This window comes from Elephas maximus, chromosome 1, assembly GCF_024166365.1.
Source record: "Elephas maximus indicus isolate mEleMax1 chromosome 1, mEleMax1 primary haplotype, whole genome shotgun sequence".
Lineage (NCBI taxonomy): Eukaryota > Metazoa > Chordata > Mammalia > Proboscidea > Elephantidae > Elephas > Elephas maximus.
In genome coordinates, this window is record NC_064819.1 from 66,042,021 (window position 1) to 66,059,357 (window position 17,337).

Consider the following 17,337-nt stretch of genomic DNA (forward strand, 5'->3'; position numbering starts at 1 on the left):
GGGGCTCATCTTCCAGTACTATATCAGACAATGTTCCACTGCTATTCATAAGGTTTTTACTGCTAATTCTTTTCAGAAGTAGACGACTAGGTCCTTCTTCCTGGTCTGTCTTAGTCTAGAAGCTCAGCTGAAACCTCTCCACCATGAGTGACCCTGCTGGTATTTGAATATGGGTGGCATAGCTTCCAGCATCACAGCAACACACAAGCCCCCAAAGTATGACAGACTAACAGAGGGATGGGGCATGAATTTATTAAAAACCTCTATACTGTACATTTTAAAATGGTGAAATTTTATGTTATGTGAATTTTACCTCAATAAAAACCCAAGAAAAAAAAATTTGGCCCACTGACCCTCTTCACTACATACTCATTTTTAACATGCCAAGTTCCAAAATACATACCACTCCCAATCCATTCTACCTTGCTCCTGTTCCCTTTGCCTGAAATACCACCATGCTGTTATTTGCTACATACCTGCAGCAGTTTGGTAACTGCCTACCGCATCAGACATTCTCCCCTTCCTCCTTAGGAAATGAACCCAATTTTTAGGTGAGCTCATTGCTGCCCAGCTATAACATGGCCTTGAAGCTAAGTGTGGCCATATTATTAAGTTTTGGACAAAGAGACATAAATGAAGGTATTATGTGAAGTTTCCAATACGGCTCTCAAAAAGGGAAAGTGACACCTTTCTTTCCTTCCTTCTTGTTACTAGAATATAGACATGATGGCTGGACTTCTAGCAACCATTTTAATCCATGAGGTAGCCTTGAACATGGACGCTACATGTTGAGGTCAATAAAATAGAAAGAAAGGGGGCTAAGTACCTGTGACTCTGTAAAACTACCTATGCACTTCTTTTATGTGAATGAGAAATACACTGTCTTGTTTAAGTCCCTCTTAGCCTGGATTTTTCTGCTACATGCGTCTGAATCTAATCCTAACATACTCTTTCTCCTGATGCCCAAGTTGCACCCCACCATTTTCATAAAGCCTTCTCTGATGACTCCTTCTCTTTAGAGATCTTCATCCCTCCTGATATTCTAAAGGACTTAGGATACACCACTTGTGAAAAATGAGGAAGTTACTCCTTTACCCTGGGAAATATATTTCAAAGATCACAGAAAACCTTACCTTACATTATTCATTCCCAGAATCTTACCTGTGAATATTGGATATGCTTGCAGTGACCATAATCCCATAGCCCATTAACACCAGCACAAAAAGATGTATGGAGTACCTTTAAGACATAATAGAGAGGGAAAGACACTAAATATATTTTCTGTCAACGGATCTACCAGCCACTCATACTGTCTACTCTATCCCACCCTCACCAAAAAGCAGGTGGCCAGTTAACTCACGTTTACGTAAGAGAAAATAAATCAAGTAATTTTGGTCTACGTAATTAAGATTTAAGATACTATATCTTGAAATGACAGTAGGAAGTCAAGACATAACCTGCCAATTACAGCGATAGTAATGTCAGGTATCTATAAATGGAATGCTTACAAGTTTGTCACATACAACTGAGAGTCTACAAGAAAGGAGTTCTTTCTTCTGGACTTTATTTTCTTATGTTTTATTAGGACACTACCAAAATCAGTTTCCCCAGATACTAAGACTTTTACCTAAAGTTTAATTCAAAATACTCATCCTTTGTCAGATTTCTGTTGAAGGAGTAAGAACAGTTATTCTAGTACTCTGAACAAATCCACAAATTTCCTTAAACTGCACTTCTAAAAATGTTGGCCCCTAAAACTTCTTCCTCAAGAAGCACCACTCGGGGTATTTGCTGAGCTTACCTACAGGCTTTTCTCTGTTGGAGAATGACTCACAGTCTCTGAGACCTGCACTGAAACCTTTGTTTTCCTCTGACTAACTTCATGACTAACACCACTGTCTCTAGCAGGAATGAAAGAAATACACCATCATCCACAGCAGTTAGGGAAAGTTCCGCATATGGAAAAAATAAAGCCTTGCAGCATCCTGTTTACATGACCCAGGGAGAAATCTGTTGAGGTCTAATTTAAAAAAAAAAAAAAAAAAAAAAAATCCACTGCACTGACTTCCAGTGGGTCATCAGTCATTTGGTTCCAGCTTTTCCCAGTAAGTGGAAATTCCTGCAATGGCCCCGTTATTTTACAAGAGTAAAAATCAGACACTTCTTACCTTAGTGCCTAGGAAATGCCAGTAACATTGACATAAAACATCCAAATGATAAGTATTAGAGTTTAAAAAGTTCATACTCACCAGCCAAAACAAAAGATGACAAAATAAACGCCAAAAATGGTGGCGAATGCGTGCCGGACATCAGGGCTAGTTTTAGTAGGCTTTAAGTAGAGGCGAAACCAGAAAGCAGCAAACAAAGCAAAGAGCTGGCAGACCACAAAATTCACCTATGGGGGACAAAAGAGAGAATGAACACCTCTACTGTTTTGCCCTTGTGACAATTTTTTCTCGTTTTTTTTTTTTTTTTTTCAGATTTCCACATCAATGAATCTCAGGCTGGGGTTTGGCTTTTTTCTCTGTAGAGTATTCATTTGGAAGAGTTATGAAAGGTTGCAAGTAGTGGTATAAATTAGTGGTGGATCCAATAGTTTCTTTTCCAACCATTTAAGACTAGTCAAGGTTGCTTGCCCACCCACAACAAACCAGTTGCCGTCAAGTCGACTCCAACTCATGGTGACCTCAGGTGTGACAGACTAGAACTGTACTCCATAGGGTTTTCAGTGGCTGATTTCTTAGGAGCAGATCATCAGGCCTTTCCTTCGAGATAGATGCCTCTGAGTGAACTTGAACCTCCGATCTTTTGGTTATCAACTAAGCATGTTTGCACTACCCAGGGACCCCCCCGCCACACACACACACAAGCAAGGGACTTTTTAATGCAAAGGGCCTAAGCTGACTGTGAAGTTAGCTTTCTGGGTCTCCCCTATCCCCAAAAGGTCAGTAGTTCAAATCCACCAGCTGCTCCTTGGAAAACCCATGGGGCAGTTCTACTCTGTCCTATAGGGTCACTATGAGCTGGGCCTGACTCGATAGCAACTAACAGCAACAACCCTAAGATAAAGATTATGTCCCTTTTAGAGGTGGCCAACGACATTAAATCAAGAGCTGCAAAACGACTCTCTCATTTGGCACCAAATAGAAGAAATCAAACATTTCTCCAAAATGATCAACTGTTTTCTGGCTCTAAAATTTTCTCCTTTTAAATTAACACCAAATAAGCAAGGGAATGGCTCTAACTCAAGGTTCGACACCGAAGATCCACAAAAAAAACAACAGCCCCGCATTCAACTTCCAATGCCAGACTGTCCAATCACACCAGGTAAGCGCCAAATCCCCTCGGAAAAATCTCAGTGACCATTCTCCCAAGAATATGTTATCTAAAAGAAAACACGAAACGGTCACCTGAAACCTGTATGAAAACTTCAACTGATTTAAAAATTAAATAATTAGTTAATGGATAGAGAAACAAATAAATAAACCTGGCATGCATCTTTGCAGTTTAAATCAAATTCCAAATACAGTCAGTGGTTTAACCATTAATTAAAACTAGAAAAGCAAATTAAACTGTTCAGAGTATTCAGAAGGAAAACTTCAGTCTCACTTCACCTGTAGAAGGCATTTAATTGAAAAGAGATTGAAGATATAATAAACCCTCAATTTAGATGTCAGTGGTTTTTCCCGCTACAATAAACCGTAACCGTTTGGTGTAATCCCCCAAGGCTGTGCCCAGAGGTAAGGGCTTGAGATAGTAGGTATCAGCTCCAGCTGAGCTCATCTGTTCCCAACCCCCAAAAAAAGCAAGGCTTCGGACCCCTTAAAATTCATAAAAAAGATTACTTTCAGGGAATTTCTGTTCCTTTTTGAAAAATCAGCTATATTGAGTTTTTCTTCTATTTGGGGATCTTTCTTCACCAGTCTTTCCAAAAAAAATCACTTTTTACTTTGAAAGACAGAGAGGAAGTGAACTGTCACCCTACTGGATTAAATCATATCTTTTTACCTAGCCTCAAGGCATAACCAACAACTGGCAGGCACATACACACACTGAGATTGAGAGAAATAACCACCTTAGCAAGGCTCAAAATCTAAAGGAATTGGCAGCTGAAAAGCCAAAAAGTTACAATTATCTTAAGGTGATGAATCACGCATTCTCTTTCATTCTCTCGGCCCATGGACCAGCCCACAGCCACAGCAGACACACGAACCCTGGAGAATGGCCACAGGGAAATTTGTTCCAGCTTTTGGGTTTGGCCAATATTTTTTTTAATAATTATGGCGCATCCTTCCATATGAGGAACAACTGATTCAGAAGATACAGCAGTGGTTCTCAAGAGTATTCTCAAGAGTGGCTCTCAAGAGTGGTAGCAGCAGCAGCAGCAGCAGCCATTACCTAGAAACTTGTTAGAAATGCAAAGTCTCAAACTGCACCCCAGACCTACTGAATGAAGCATTTCCAGGTGGGCCCAGCAATCTATATCTTAACAAGCTCCCAGGAGATTGTGATATACACTCAAGTTCGAGAATCTCTGGAATTGAGAAAAATGTGGCAGGATCCCTGCTTTTAAGGAGCTTATAATCTAACACACACAAAATAAGTCAACATTAACATCGTGTGCACTTACACTGTGTGAACTTATATTACGTGCCCTTTAGATCTAAAGTACAATTACCTCAAATATATCAACAGTTGTGAGGATGGCCCAGGACCAAGGTAATGCTTCGTTCTGTTACACATAACGTCGCCATGATCTGGAGCCAACTTGATAGCAACAAACGAGATGCCAAGTAAAAGAGAATTTTCATGATTAAGGAGGGATGAGACTCAGGTTGGCAAATCAGGAGGACTTTTTAAATAGGTAAAAATTGGAGGGGCCCAGGCTAAGAACGTTAAAAAAAATGTTGATACCTGGGTCCTATCCCCAACGATTCTGATTTAATTGGCCTGGTATCCGGACTTCTAAAATCTCTCAGGTGATTCTAGGACACAGGCAAGATTGATAATTCCTGTAGACAATAGTATAGAGAAAGAGACCTACAGAGTCACCCAGGAGGGACTGGGCTTTCCCAGAATGAAGAAGAACACAAATGAAGGACTGTGCATGCTGTGGGACAGGAATGAGGTAGAACAGATTAAAGATTAGCTCCCAGGCCTGGAGCCATCACTCACCCAACCCAGCCTCCTCACCCTCCTCATGGTCTACCAAGCTGGCTTGTTTTTTTTCAAAGCCCTTCCAGACCTATCTTCGAGAAAAAGAGTGCCTCGCTGTTGGAAAATTGCCCATGGACTTGTTACCGTAACAACTGAAAAAAGAAGGGAAAACTCACTTGGGCATTGAAAACTGTCTTTTCAGTCACCATAATATAATCTCGAATAGGTTAAATATCCTTTTTTTAACGCTAAGATACCAGATGGGCAGCCTTATGCAATTCACTGGTTCTACAAGGTTTACTAGTTGGCTCGATATGCCAGATACTGGGGAGCAGTGAGCCAGACACTGTTTCTATCCGCAGGTCAGGAAAAGGAGACTTACAGCCTGTGGGCTTCAATTCCTTTATTTGTAAAATGTGTGGTTTGGAAGATCTGGTCTCTAATGTCTTCTGGCTCTAATGGTCTCAGGTTCTATATCTAGCCAGAACATTTTCCCTTAAGTGTTAATGGTAAATGCCAAAACTCAAGACCTAGTAAAGGATGGAAAGCTCCCCCTGCACACACAGACAAGTCCACTCCACCGCCTCCCTCCCCAGGAGTGAATCATGGATGGCTAGGTGAATGTTCCATGGCGAATTGTTCCAAGACAAAAGTGAAAACACAGAAGAGCACCACTTCATTCTAGCAGGAGTGTTGTAGCAGAAATGGGGCTGCTCTTCAATTACCAGATGTACATAGTAAAAGGTACAAGCTGGAATGTGATATGAATTTGTGTTCGCTGGCTCATGTCAACACCAACAGCTGATAGGAACTCCCACAACCAACTCAGCAATCAAGAGCAGCCAGCTCCCATGAATATAGTCATACAGGAGAAGTTAAGATCTTTGCTCCTTTCTTCTCTAAAAGATCAACAAAATTAGAGGCCTTATATTTTGGAGCCACTACCTGTCTGTTTGTCCTGCTGGCATACTGAATCACACTCGTAGTGTGTTGGCTTGTGTGTTGCTATGATGCTGGAAGCTATGCCACCAGTATTTCAAAATACCAGTAGGTCACCCGTGGTAAACAAGTTTCAGCAGAGCTTCCAGACCAAAACAGACTAAGAAGAAAGGCCTGATGAGCTACTTCCAAAAGTTAGCCAATGAAAACCTTATGAATCACAACAAAACAGTGTCTGACTGCCTCCTTTGGACACATCACCAGTAGGGATCAATTGCTGGAGAAGGGTATCATGTTGGTGAGGTAGAGGGCCAACAAGGGCAAAGGGAGACCCTAGGTGAGATGGATTGGCACAAGAGCCACAACAATGGGCTCAAACATGCTGGTGATTATGAGGATGACACACTACCAGGCAACATTTCATTCTATTGTACACAGGATTGCCAAGAGTCAGAGCTGACTTGATGGCAACTACCTATATCATCTATCTATCCTTTAGAGATACATACCGAAATGGTGTTTATTTGATGTGTGAGATTTGATTCAAAATACCCTAGTGGGGATGGGGAGAGTGGAATGGGGGTAGATCAGTAGTCTTCAACTAAGGATGATTTTGCCCCCCAGGTGATACTTGGCAAAGTCTAGGGACATTTTTGGCTGTCACATCTGGGGAGGGGGGTTGTGCTACTGGCATCTAGTGGATAGAGGCCAGGGATGCTGCTGCTAAACATCCTAAAACATACAGGGCAGCCCTAGTATAGATGAAAGAAGATTGGCCATGAGCTCGACATTCCTGAAACTGAGCATTAGATACATGAAAGTTCACTATATTGATTTATCTACTGTTGTGTATGCTTGAAATTTTCCATCGTAAAAAGGTTTTTTTATTTTATTGTGTGTGTGTGTGTTTTACACAATTCTGGAAAGCAAATCACTAGCCTACCTAAGATGATACAGATTTTAAACCCTGGTGATTCCCAACACTTGACATTGGGAAGTTCTCTTTATTCACATCATAGGAAGATATAACTTAGGGAGGTAATATATATGAGTTTAGAAATAAACCTAAACAATTAAGGAATCATGTCTTCCTAAATAGGAGAACCACCTTTTTAAAATGGTCAAATTCCTTAAAAACAAACAAACAAAACAAATTATACAAAATACATGAGAAAAAAAGACCTATCCTCAATAATAATAATCAAATTAAGTCCTTGCGACATCCCATCCTACAACCAAAGTGGTTATAAGCAGGGAGTCTACACAGAGCCAGACCACCAGGCTTTTTACAAAACCCAGCTCCACCACTCACGAACAGGAGAGTTACAAAAGCTCTGTGCCTTGGTTTGCTGGTCTATGAAATGGAAGCCACTAACCCACAGGGTTGTTCGGAGTACCAAAGAATTTAATATATAAGATTACTTGAAACAGTGCCTGGTACTTATGAGCATTTGCCATTAATATGATTATTCTACATCTGCTGAATCAACACTTGCACAAATTGTGAGAAGCACATAAAGTTAACTACTGCTGATTAGTCCCTGGAGAAGGACATCATGCTTGGTAAAATAGAGGGTCAGTGAAAAAGAGGAAGACTCTCAAAGAGATAGCTTGACACAGGGGCTGCAACAATGGGCTTAAGTATAGCAACCATTGTGAGGACGGCACAGGACCAGGCAGTGTTTCATTCTGTTGTGCGTAAGGTCGTTATGAGTCAGAACTGACTCAACAGCACCTAACAACAACCTGAGCTGTTAAGCATTTGCTTCCCCAGTCCCCTCCCTGTTTCCCTCATACCCTTCTCCTGTCCTACCCAACATTCAGACAGCAACCAAAGTTTTCTATATGTCCTTTCCTCCGGTAGGTAGAGTTAACAGAGCCTAGAACAAGTCAATCTCTGTGAGGTTTCCCGCTCGTATGCATAGGGTAGTAAATCTCAAGCAGAGGCAAATCTGAAAGTCGAAGCAGTCTCCAGAAATTTGGGAAAGAGTATATATACATATTTTTTAATTCCAAAAGCTTGTCTTCATAGAAAAAATGAAGACAAGCTTTTGGAATAAACCGCCAGGTGCTCCTTGGAAACTCTACGAGGCAGTTCTACTCTGTCCTATAGGGTCGCTATGAGTCAGAATTGACTCGACAGCAGTGGGCTAGTAGGTCTTCATAGATCAAGAGTATGATGGTTAATTTTATGTGTCACCTTGGCTAGGCTATGGTTCCCAGTGGCTTGACCAAACACTAGTCTAGTTTTTGTTCCATAATGTAATATGATGAATTACATTCCATGATCTAATGTAAGGCAATCAATCAATCAGTTGAAAAGGGAGTTTCCTTAGAGTGCGTTCTGCCTCCAGAATAAACAGATATTTTGGCAGAGCTCCCTCTGTCTTACTCTGCACTCTTTCCGTCACCTGACCTACAGATCTTGGGACATAAGCCTGCAAGAGTCTTTAGCCTGTTGGCTGACCTATGGATTATGAACTTGCCAGCCCTGATGATTACATGAACTAATTCTTTGAAGTAAATGAATCTCAATCTCCTCCTCGAACTCCTTGTCTCTCTTTCTCTCTATATATATACATAAAAGTACAACCCATTGTCATCAACTCGATTCCAACTCATAGCGACCCTATAGGACAAAGTAGAATGGCCCCATAGAGCTTCCAAGGCTGTAATCTTTACAAAAGCAAACTGTCACATCTTTCTCTCACAGAGCAGCTGGTGGGTTTGAACCACTGACCTTTTTGTTAGCTGCCAAGTCCTTAACTATTGTCTCACCAGGGCTCCATTAATATATACATTTTCCACATACACATATTGAATTATGGTGTTGGTGAAGAATATTGAATATACCATGGTCTGTCAGAAGAACAAATAAATCTTAGAAGAAGTACAGCCATAATGTTCCTTAGAAGCGAGGATGGCAAGGCTTCGCCTCACGTACTTGGGACATGTTATCAGGAGGGATCAGTCCCTGGGGAAGGACATCATGCTTGGTAAAGTAAAGGGTCAGTGAAAGAGAGGAAGACCCTCAATGAGATGGATTGACACAGTGGCTGCAACAATGGGCTCAAAAATAGAAATGATTGTGAGAATGGTGCAGGACTGGGCAATGTTTTATTCTGTTGCATGGAAGATGGCTATAAGTCCAAAGTGACTCAATGGCACCTAACCCGTTGCTGTTGATTCCAACTCATAGTGACCCCACATGACGAGGAGAACTGCCCACAGGGTTTCCAAGGAGCAGCTGGTAGATTTGAACTGCTGACCTTTTGGTTAGCACCCACGCCCCACGTTCTCAACCGTTGTGCTGCCAGAGCTCCTCGATGACACCTAACAACAACATATATAGTGTATTTTTCCATAAATAACACACACTTTCTGCATTTGTTTGCTGGCTGTGCCCTCCTCCCACAAAGTATTTTCATAGGCACTGCTATCCTTGTTTTTTTTTTTTCCATGTTGCTGTGAAGAAAAATGAGCATGGTGAGCTTGTGAGGATGCCTTGCAGGGGGAAGGCCTGGCTGGCAAGCAAGCATAGACAGTGTACATTATTTGTGTAAAAGTACAAGTACATAATCCATATATATATTCCATATATATACTCACTGATTCTGTTTCTCTAGAGAACTCTGACTAAGACAAAGAGCAAGCCTGAAGAACTTAAGGAACAGAGTTTTACCATAATCACAGATGGAAGAAAAACTCTACGTGATGGAAGGGCTATTTTTCTACATAGAAAGGGATCAAGAATTTGACCAGCAGGCTGAGGGAGGGAATCAGCAGGAACAGGACTGGTGTTTAAGACATGGGGGTGGAGGGGTGGGGGCAAAAGGTGCTGAGGCCACAGAAGCTGATGGAATCCCTAGAGGAGTCTGGGGAAACCTATGGAGGTTTCACAGTAAAAGAAACAGTTGTGTGGTTTCTTGGAATAGTCAGGGAAGGTGGCAAGCCCTGTAGACAACTGCTGCTTCCAGGAGGCTGAGAGGGCTGTTAAAGTACATAGATCTGGGGCACCTCACAGTCCTAGCTCCTGGGCTCTGGGAACAGCTGTGAGGCGAGCTGAGGGCTAGCAGACCTAAAAAGGCCCTGTGGTTGGATTGAGGAGAAGATTGAGTGTGAACCTCACGGAAGAGGCTGTAGGGAGCAGTTAGCACAGCAGCAAGAGCCCAATGTCCAAGACCACAAGGAGGAGACGAACGGCACAGAGACCACATATCCTCATCAAGGCCACGATGGTCTGTAGCTTAGAGGCCCCTCAAAGCTTAGACCTCTTCCAGGTGAGGAAGAAGAAAACCCTGAGTTTGACTTAATATTTATTGTGAAGTAACCAGTTTTAAACTAAAAGTTTGTTATCTAGAATGGGCAGTTTAGCTAGAAGGCTAAATTAAATGTTGTTTTTGTTGTTGTGTGCTGTCGAGTCAATTCCGACTCAAAGTGACCCCACAGGACAGAGCAGAACTGCCCTATAGGGTTTCCAAGGAGTGGCTGGTGGATTTGAACTGCTGGCTTTTTGATTAGCAGCCATGCTCTTAACCACTATACCACCAGGGCTCCAAATTAAGTTTGGTGGAAAGAAATTTACAAGTTTTATCTTGCATATCTGTGTCTGTGACTATTGATGTTAAACCCACTGTTATCAGCACTTTTAGAAATGTGAACAAAAATTATGCTCAAAAAATATTCACCGCAGCATTATATCTAATAGTGAAAACAATAAAAGTTCAACAATTGGTAAAGACACTGGGTAACAAATGAAACAACTGAAGGTTGCACCCTGCATTACAATTTTTTCATTATAATATGGTAGTATTTGTTAGTCCAGGTAGTATTTGACCTTTTCCAGGAAATTTATTCATTGGGTGATTAAAAAAAATAAATGCTTCCAAAACGCTGAGGCAGTATTCACATAAGAAAAGGAAGAACAAGCAACCTAAACATACAATACAAAAAAAAAAAATTGCCATCAAGTAAATTCTGGCTCATGGTGACCCCATATGAGTCAGAGTAGAACACAGGGCTTTCAATGGCTGTGACCTTTTGGAAACAGATCATCACCAGGCCTTTCTTCTAAGGCACTTCTGGGTGGGTTTAAACTGCTAACCTTTCGATTAGTAGTTGAGCACTTAATGGTTTGTCCCCCCAGGTACTCTTGATAATCAATGGTGAAGTCACTCAACAGACTAATTTGCCATCATTAAAAATAGACATTGTGTTGTGAACCATTAACTTTACCCAAAGAGATGTCTGGCTTTTGTCCCAGCTCTTGTGGCGTAACCTTTAAACCCTTTTTTATGTGTGTCCTTGCGGTGGGTCTAACACCTGATAGCTTATGCTAATGACTCATGGTGGGTCCCTAGATAGTTTATGATAAGAAGATGACTCAGGATGGGGGTGACCACACCAGAGAGATCAATCATGTGATTAGAGGCTGGGACTTTGAGCTATGTGATATCAGCTCAACCTCCAGGGAGAGGAGGGGGCTGGAGATTGAGTTCAATAATATACAGGATGATTGAATCAGTCATGCTGATTAGGAGCAGTCATGTTCCTAATAAAACTATGGACACCAAGTTTAGGTGAGCTTCCTGGGTTGGCAATACTCCTTGCATGTACTGCCACTTATCAATGCCGAAAGGATAGTACGTCCCTAAGAACCCAGAAGGTTCACCTTTGGAACCCTCCCAGTCCCCAATTCCACCCTATGCATCTCTTCCTTAGGCTGATTCTGATTTGTATCCTTTTGCTACAATAAACTGTGATTGTAAGTATAGCACTTAACGTGGTTCTTGAGGGTGGCCCTGTGGTCCCTTGAACTTGCAGTTGCTGTCTGAAGTCCTGGGCAGTCTTGGCAGTCTGGAGGACTGCACCTTTAACCTCAAGTTTGCTTCAGTCACTGTAGACATTATAAAGTGCACTTAATTAAAATAAAAAAAAATCCTATAACAAAAAGCAGAATATACAATTATATGTACATTCCAAAACAAAAAAAAATCCATGGCCATTGAGTCAATTCCAACTCACAGCAACCCTACATAGGGTTTGCAAGGCTGTAAATCTTTATGGAAGCAGACTACCACATCTTTCTCCCACACAGCAGCTGGTGGGTTCAAACTGTTGACTTTTTGTTTAGCAGCTGAGTGCTTAACCACTGTGCCACCAGGGATCCTTCATATGTACATTTACAACCAGGTGAAAAAAAACAGCAGTGACATATGGAAAAAGACAAAGATAATATGCAAAATTCCAAATGATAGGCTGGAAGTTCAAGGCCTCCCAGAGGTGCCTCAGAAAAAAGTCTTGGCAATCTCCTTCCCAAAAGTCAGCCACTGAAAACCCTATGGAGTACAGCTCTACTCTGACACATATGAGGTCACAATGAGTTGGAACTGACTACACAGTAAATGGTTAACAAATAAAGGTTAGGGAAGAATTATGCATAAGTGGAAGAAGTCATCAGCAAATATTTCATCATAAAGGAAAACAGGCTTTTTAGAGGCAGCAGAAACATCAAATGTAACAATGTGGGTGGCCAAGGAGAAAATATGTACCATCCCATGATATTCTTCAATAAACCCTTCACATTCAAGGGAGCATGTGCAAAGTTTTCCTCTTTTCCTGATCCACTCGCTCACTCTAGAGCAGCAAAGAAAGCTACACTTTCATTCCTGATCCCCAACAATTTGCTCTCCACAATTAAAGTATTGTGTGGGCCTTCGTGCATAAGGAACAGTGGAGACCAGTTGTTTTGATCAGATGCCTAAACACAAGCTAAACCGACAGAACTCAGATTCAGCAAGACGCTCCCTTTCCACAACTCTTGCAAGACTTCAAAGTCACTGCAAGGAAATAAAACACACATCTTTACGAGCAAGTTGCCCATGTGTTGAACTGCTTACTTCACCAAAGGATCGTCAAACTGTGCTGCGATTTTTAAGTGTCACTCTTAAGTTAAAACTTTCTGCTCTAACGTGCTGTTAGAAATGCAGGATTTGAAGATTTCTGTCCCACACACGGCCTTCGTATTGTTTCAGCAGAAAAATGAACTTTGCCAAGAGCTAAAAGCATTGCCTCACTCTTGATGAAGGGATGCGGCCAGGCTATTTTTAACGAATAGCAAATATTAACAGTCCAAAATTATTTCCCTCACTACAGAGGTACAGGCAACTGTCCAAGCCTGGAATGTTTTTCTCAGCAAGCACTGCCTTATATGCTCCAAGACAAAAATCAATCTAATTAAACAATTCCTTATTTAAAGGCAAGGCATTCCTCCACCACCAGCAGTACTCTCATGCATTGTCTCCTTCAAGTAAATGTGGCTGGGAGGAGTACTAAAAATGCTATTCCTTTCCGTACCAGCGCACAAAAAGTGTTTGTACCATGTTCTTTAGTTTCTTTGCACTTTCAAAGAAACCCTTGTAATACTTTCATTCCAAACTCCTTGGGATGTCACCAAGAAATGCTTTTAAATCCATCATGAGCCAATTTCTTCCAAGCTTTGTGGGTAAGTAAATATTATTTATGATTGATAATTAATGTGCACAATTTTATAACCAAATAAACTTCTAACTGATACCCCCTCATCGTAACAATGCTGTTGTTGCTGTATCAGCTAACATGACATTGACTCTGACTCACGGTGACCTTATGTACAACAGAACCAAACGTTGCCGGGTCCTGTGTCATCCTCACCATTGCCAGCCTGTTCCAGTCCTTTGTTGCAGCTCATGTTCTAATCCTTCTCACCAAGGATCTCCCTCACCCTCGTTGGCCCTCTGCCCCCGCAATGTCCTCCTCTAGCGAATGATTCTCCCTGATGACGTGTCTAAAGCAAGCAAGCTGGACTATGTGTTGCTGTGATCCATAAGGTTTTCATTGGCTAATCTTCAGAAGTAAATTGCCAGGCCTTTCTTCATAGTCTGGAAGCTCTGCTGAAACTTGTCCACCATGGGTGACCCTGCTGGTACTTGAAATACCAGTGGCATAGCTTCCAGCATCATAGCAACGTACAAGCCACCACAGTAGGACATGCAAGCCACCACGGTATGACAAACTGACAGGTGGTAGGTCACAACAAAAAATACCATTTATTAAGTGCTTACTACGTGCCAGGCACAGTGCTAATCCTACATAAATTATTCAATTTAATCCTTACAATAGCCTGATGAAGTAGCTTACATTCATTTCACATATGCAGAAAACAAAGGGACAAAACTGGCAAGTACAATGGGTAAAGTCACAAAGCTAGTGAAAGTCAGTGCCAGAGCTGGAATTTAAAACCTGGCCCGAGGTCTCACTTCTTATATTGTACTGTTTCCTCTCAGTTACCAACATTCTCTGCAAAAGTACCATTTATCCACTGCCATCGAGTCGATTCTGACTCACAGCAACCATACAGGACAGAGCAGAACTGCCCCATAGGGTTTCCAAAACTGTAAATCCTTACGGAAGCAGACTGCCACACGTTTCTCCCACAGAGCGGCTGGTAGGTTGGAACCACTGACCTTTCAGTTAGCAGCTGAGCACTTAGCCACCGTGCCACCAGGGCTCCTTAAAATAGTATTACTCAGGGAGAATTTACTAGCTGCCCCATAAAAATTCAGACATCATTTTCCTCATTCCAACATGTGGAAAGTAAGCAAAACGCAAACCAAAAGCTGGGCAGAACGCTGTGAGCCTTAGCCTCCTACTAGCTTGGGGGTTCCTCTCAGCCCACAAAAACAGCTACCGGGAGGGGCTCCCTGTCTGTTGCCCCTGCCTCCCTAGGTCTGCTCCTAGGCCTCTCTAAAGCTTGGTAACCTGTCTAGAGGCCATACTGGATTGAACAGTGTCCCCCCAAAATTCATGTCCACCTGCAACCTCGGAATGTATTATTTGGAATAGGGTCTTTGAAGATGTAACTAAGATGAGATCATGTTGGATTAGAAACCAAAACCAAAACCCATTGCCGTGGAGTCGATTCTGACTCATAGTGACCCTACAGGGCAGAGGAGAACTGCCCCATAGTTCCCAAGGAGCAGCTGGAGGGTTTGAACTGCCGACCTTTTGCTTAGCAGCTGTAGCTCGCCGCAGCTCTTAACACCTGTGCCACCAGGGCTAAATCCAAAGACTGGTGTGCTTGTGAAAAGAGAAGAGCACACACAAAGACACAGAGAAGACGACCATGTAATGAAGAAGGCAGAGACTGGCATTGTGCTGCCACAAATCAACAAATGCCAGGAGCCACCAGAAGCTGGAAATGGCAAGGAAGGATTCTTCCCTATAGCCAGAGCGTGGTCCTGCTGACACCTCAAATTTGGACTTCTAGCCTCCAGAACCGTGAGAGAAGAAATTTCTGTTGTTTTGAGCCACCCAGTTTGTGGTACTTTGTTGTGGCAGCTCCAGGAGATTAATAAAAAGGGTTGAATATATGTTGAGAAAGTTCATTACCCTTTGGTCTTTTGTTTCAAATGCACAAGTTTTAAATATTATTACTAATCAGTATTTGTTGAACAATTACTATGTGATGGGGCTCAACAAAGGTCAGCTGCCATTCTAAATGCTTTATATCTATTATTTCATTTAATTTCTCAATAGCCCTCAGTGCAAAACTGAGGAAATCAAGGCACAAAGTATACAGTCTGTCTTAGTTACTTAGTGCTGCTATAACAGAAATACCACAAGTGGATGGCTTTAACAAACTGAAAGTTATTCTCTCACAGTTTAGGAAGCTAGAAGTCCGAATTCAGGGCGTCAGCTCCAGGGGAAGGCTTTCTCTGTCGGCTCTAGAGGAAGGTCCTTGTCAAAAATCTTCCCCTGATATAGGAGCCTCTCAGCACAGGGACCCCGGGTCCAAAGGATGCACTGCACTCCTGGAGCTTCTTTCTTGGTGGTATGAGATCCCCCTGTCTCTCTACTGGGAGCCCTGTGGTGCAGTGGTTAAGAGCTACAGCTGCTAACCAGAAGGTCAGCAGTTCACATCCACCAGCTGCTCCTTGGAAACCCTATGGGGCAAGAAGTTGTACTCTGTTCTATAGGGTTGCTATGAGTCGAAATCTACTCGAAGGCAACAGGTTTTGTCTCTCTGCTCACTTCTCTTTTATATATCAAAAGAGATTGAATCAAGACACAACTTAATCCTGTAGATTGAATCCTGCCTCATTAACGTAACTGCCTCTAAGCCTGCCTCATTAACATCACGTTGTTGTTGTTAGATGCCATTGAGACAGTTTCACTCGGATCAATGCTACAGGACAGAGAAGAACTGCCCCATAGGGTTTCCAAGGAGCGGCTTGTAGAGTTGAACTGCCAACCTTTTGGCTAGCAGCTGAGCTCTTAACCACTACACCACCAGGGTTCCATCGTTAACATCAGAGAGGTAGGATTTACAACACATAGGAAAACCACACCAGATGACAAAATGGTGGACGACCACATAATACTGGGAGTCCTGGCCTAGCCAAGTTGACACACATTTGAGGGGGGGCACACAGTTCAATCTATAACACGGTCCTAAAACACTCAGCTATAGGATACCACTGAGATGCTGGGTCACTGCACGGAACTACCTCTGAAGATTCCAATCTTACATAGGGGGAGGCTGAAGTAAACTGCTAGGGCAAAAAGTCGTTTCCAACAACTCCTCTTTGAGGCTTGCACAAGCTGTCTCTCAAGTTTGTATACTCACATCACAAGCCTCTTTCACCCAGTTCAGCATTAGTTATCCAGAAGTCCATTTAGAAACAGAATTTCTCTCTTAGTTCTCAGAAGAAGAATTTCTATATATTTGGTTGAGTTTAAATTTTACTTAAGGTTTTGCTTACATTATCCTGCAAATATCATGCCACACACACCAGTTATGATTTAGAGTGAAAACTCCACAGATACAATGAAGAAAAAAAAAAAAGTATGCTGTTTCTTTAGCCGTGGCAAAGAAAAACCTTGAACTATGTAGGTGGTATCTTTTGGGAATCAGCTTCTAGCTTGCCCCACTGTCCCTCCTCCCCCAAAGTCATATCCCTTATGATCTTTGGCCCAGTAAGCAGGGACGACTGAATAGAATTCAGTACCGTTTATGGAGTCCTGAAAAACCCTGTCCACAAATATGCTGTCTTCCACTTCTTCTGAAGATACAATTTCTCCATGACAGAAAAGTCAACTGTTAGCCAGTTAAATTGTTAATAATAGCAGCTAACACATACGGTGCTTACTGCATTTGGGCACTGTTCTAAACCCTTTTGCCTGTACTAACTCCTTTAATCT

General features: G+C 42.1%; 1 protein-coding gene across 1 annotated transcript in view; it reads right to left on the reverse strand.

Moving 5' to 3' along the window:
• MBOAT1 (membrane bound O-acyltransferase domain containing 1) overlaps positions 1-17,337 on the reverse strand; it is a 161,295-nt gene that overhangs the window by 77,626 nt on the left and 66,332 nt on the right. The window contains exons 2-3 of the mRNA XM_049876250.1: positions 2,250-2,395; positions 1,162-1,239 (exon numbers count right to left, since the gene is read on the reverse strand). Coding sequence (XP_049732207.1) covers positions 1,162-1,239; positions 2,250-2,395 — 224 coding nt within the window. The remainder of the gene's footprint in view (positions 1-1,161; positions 1,240-2,249; positions 2,396-17,337) is intronic.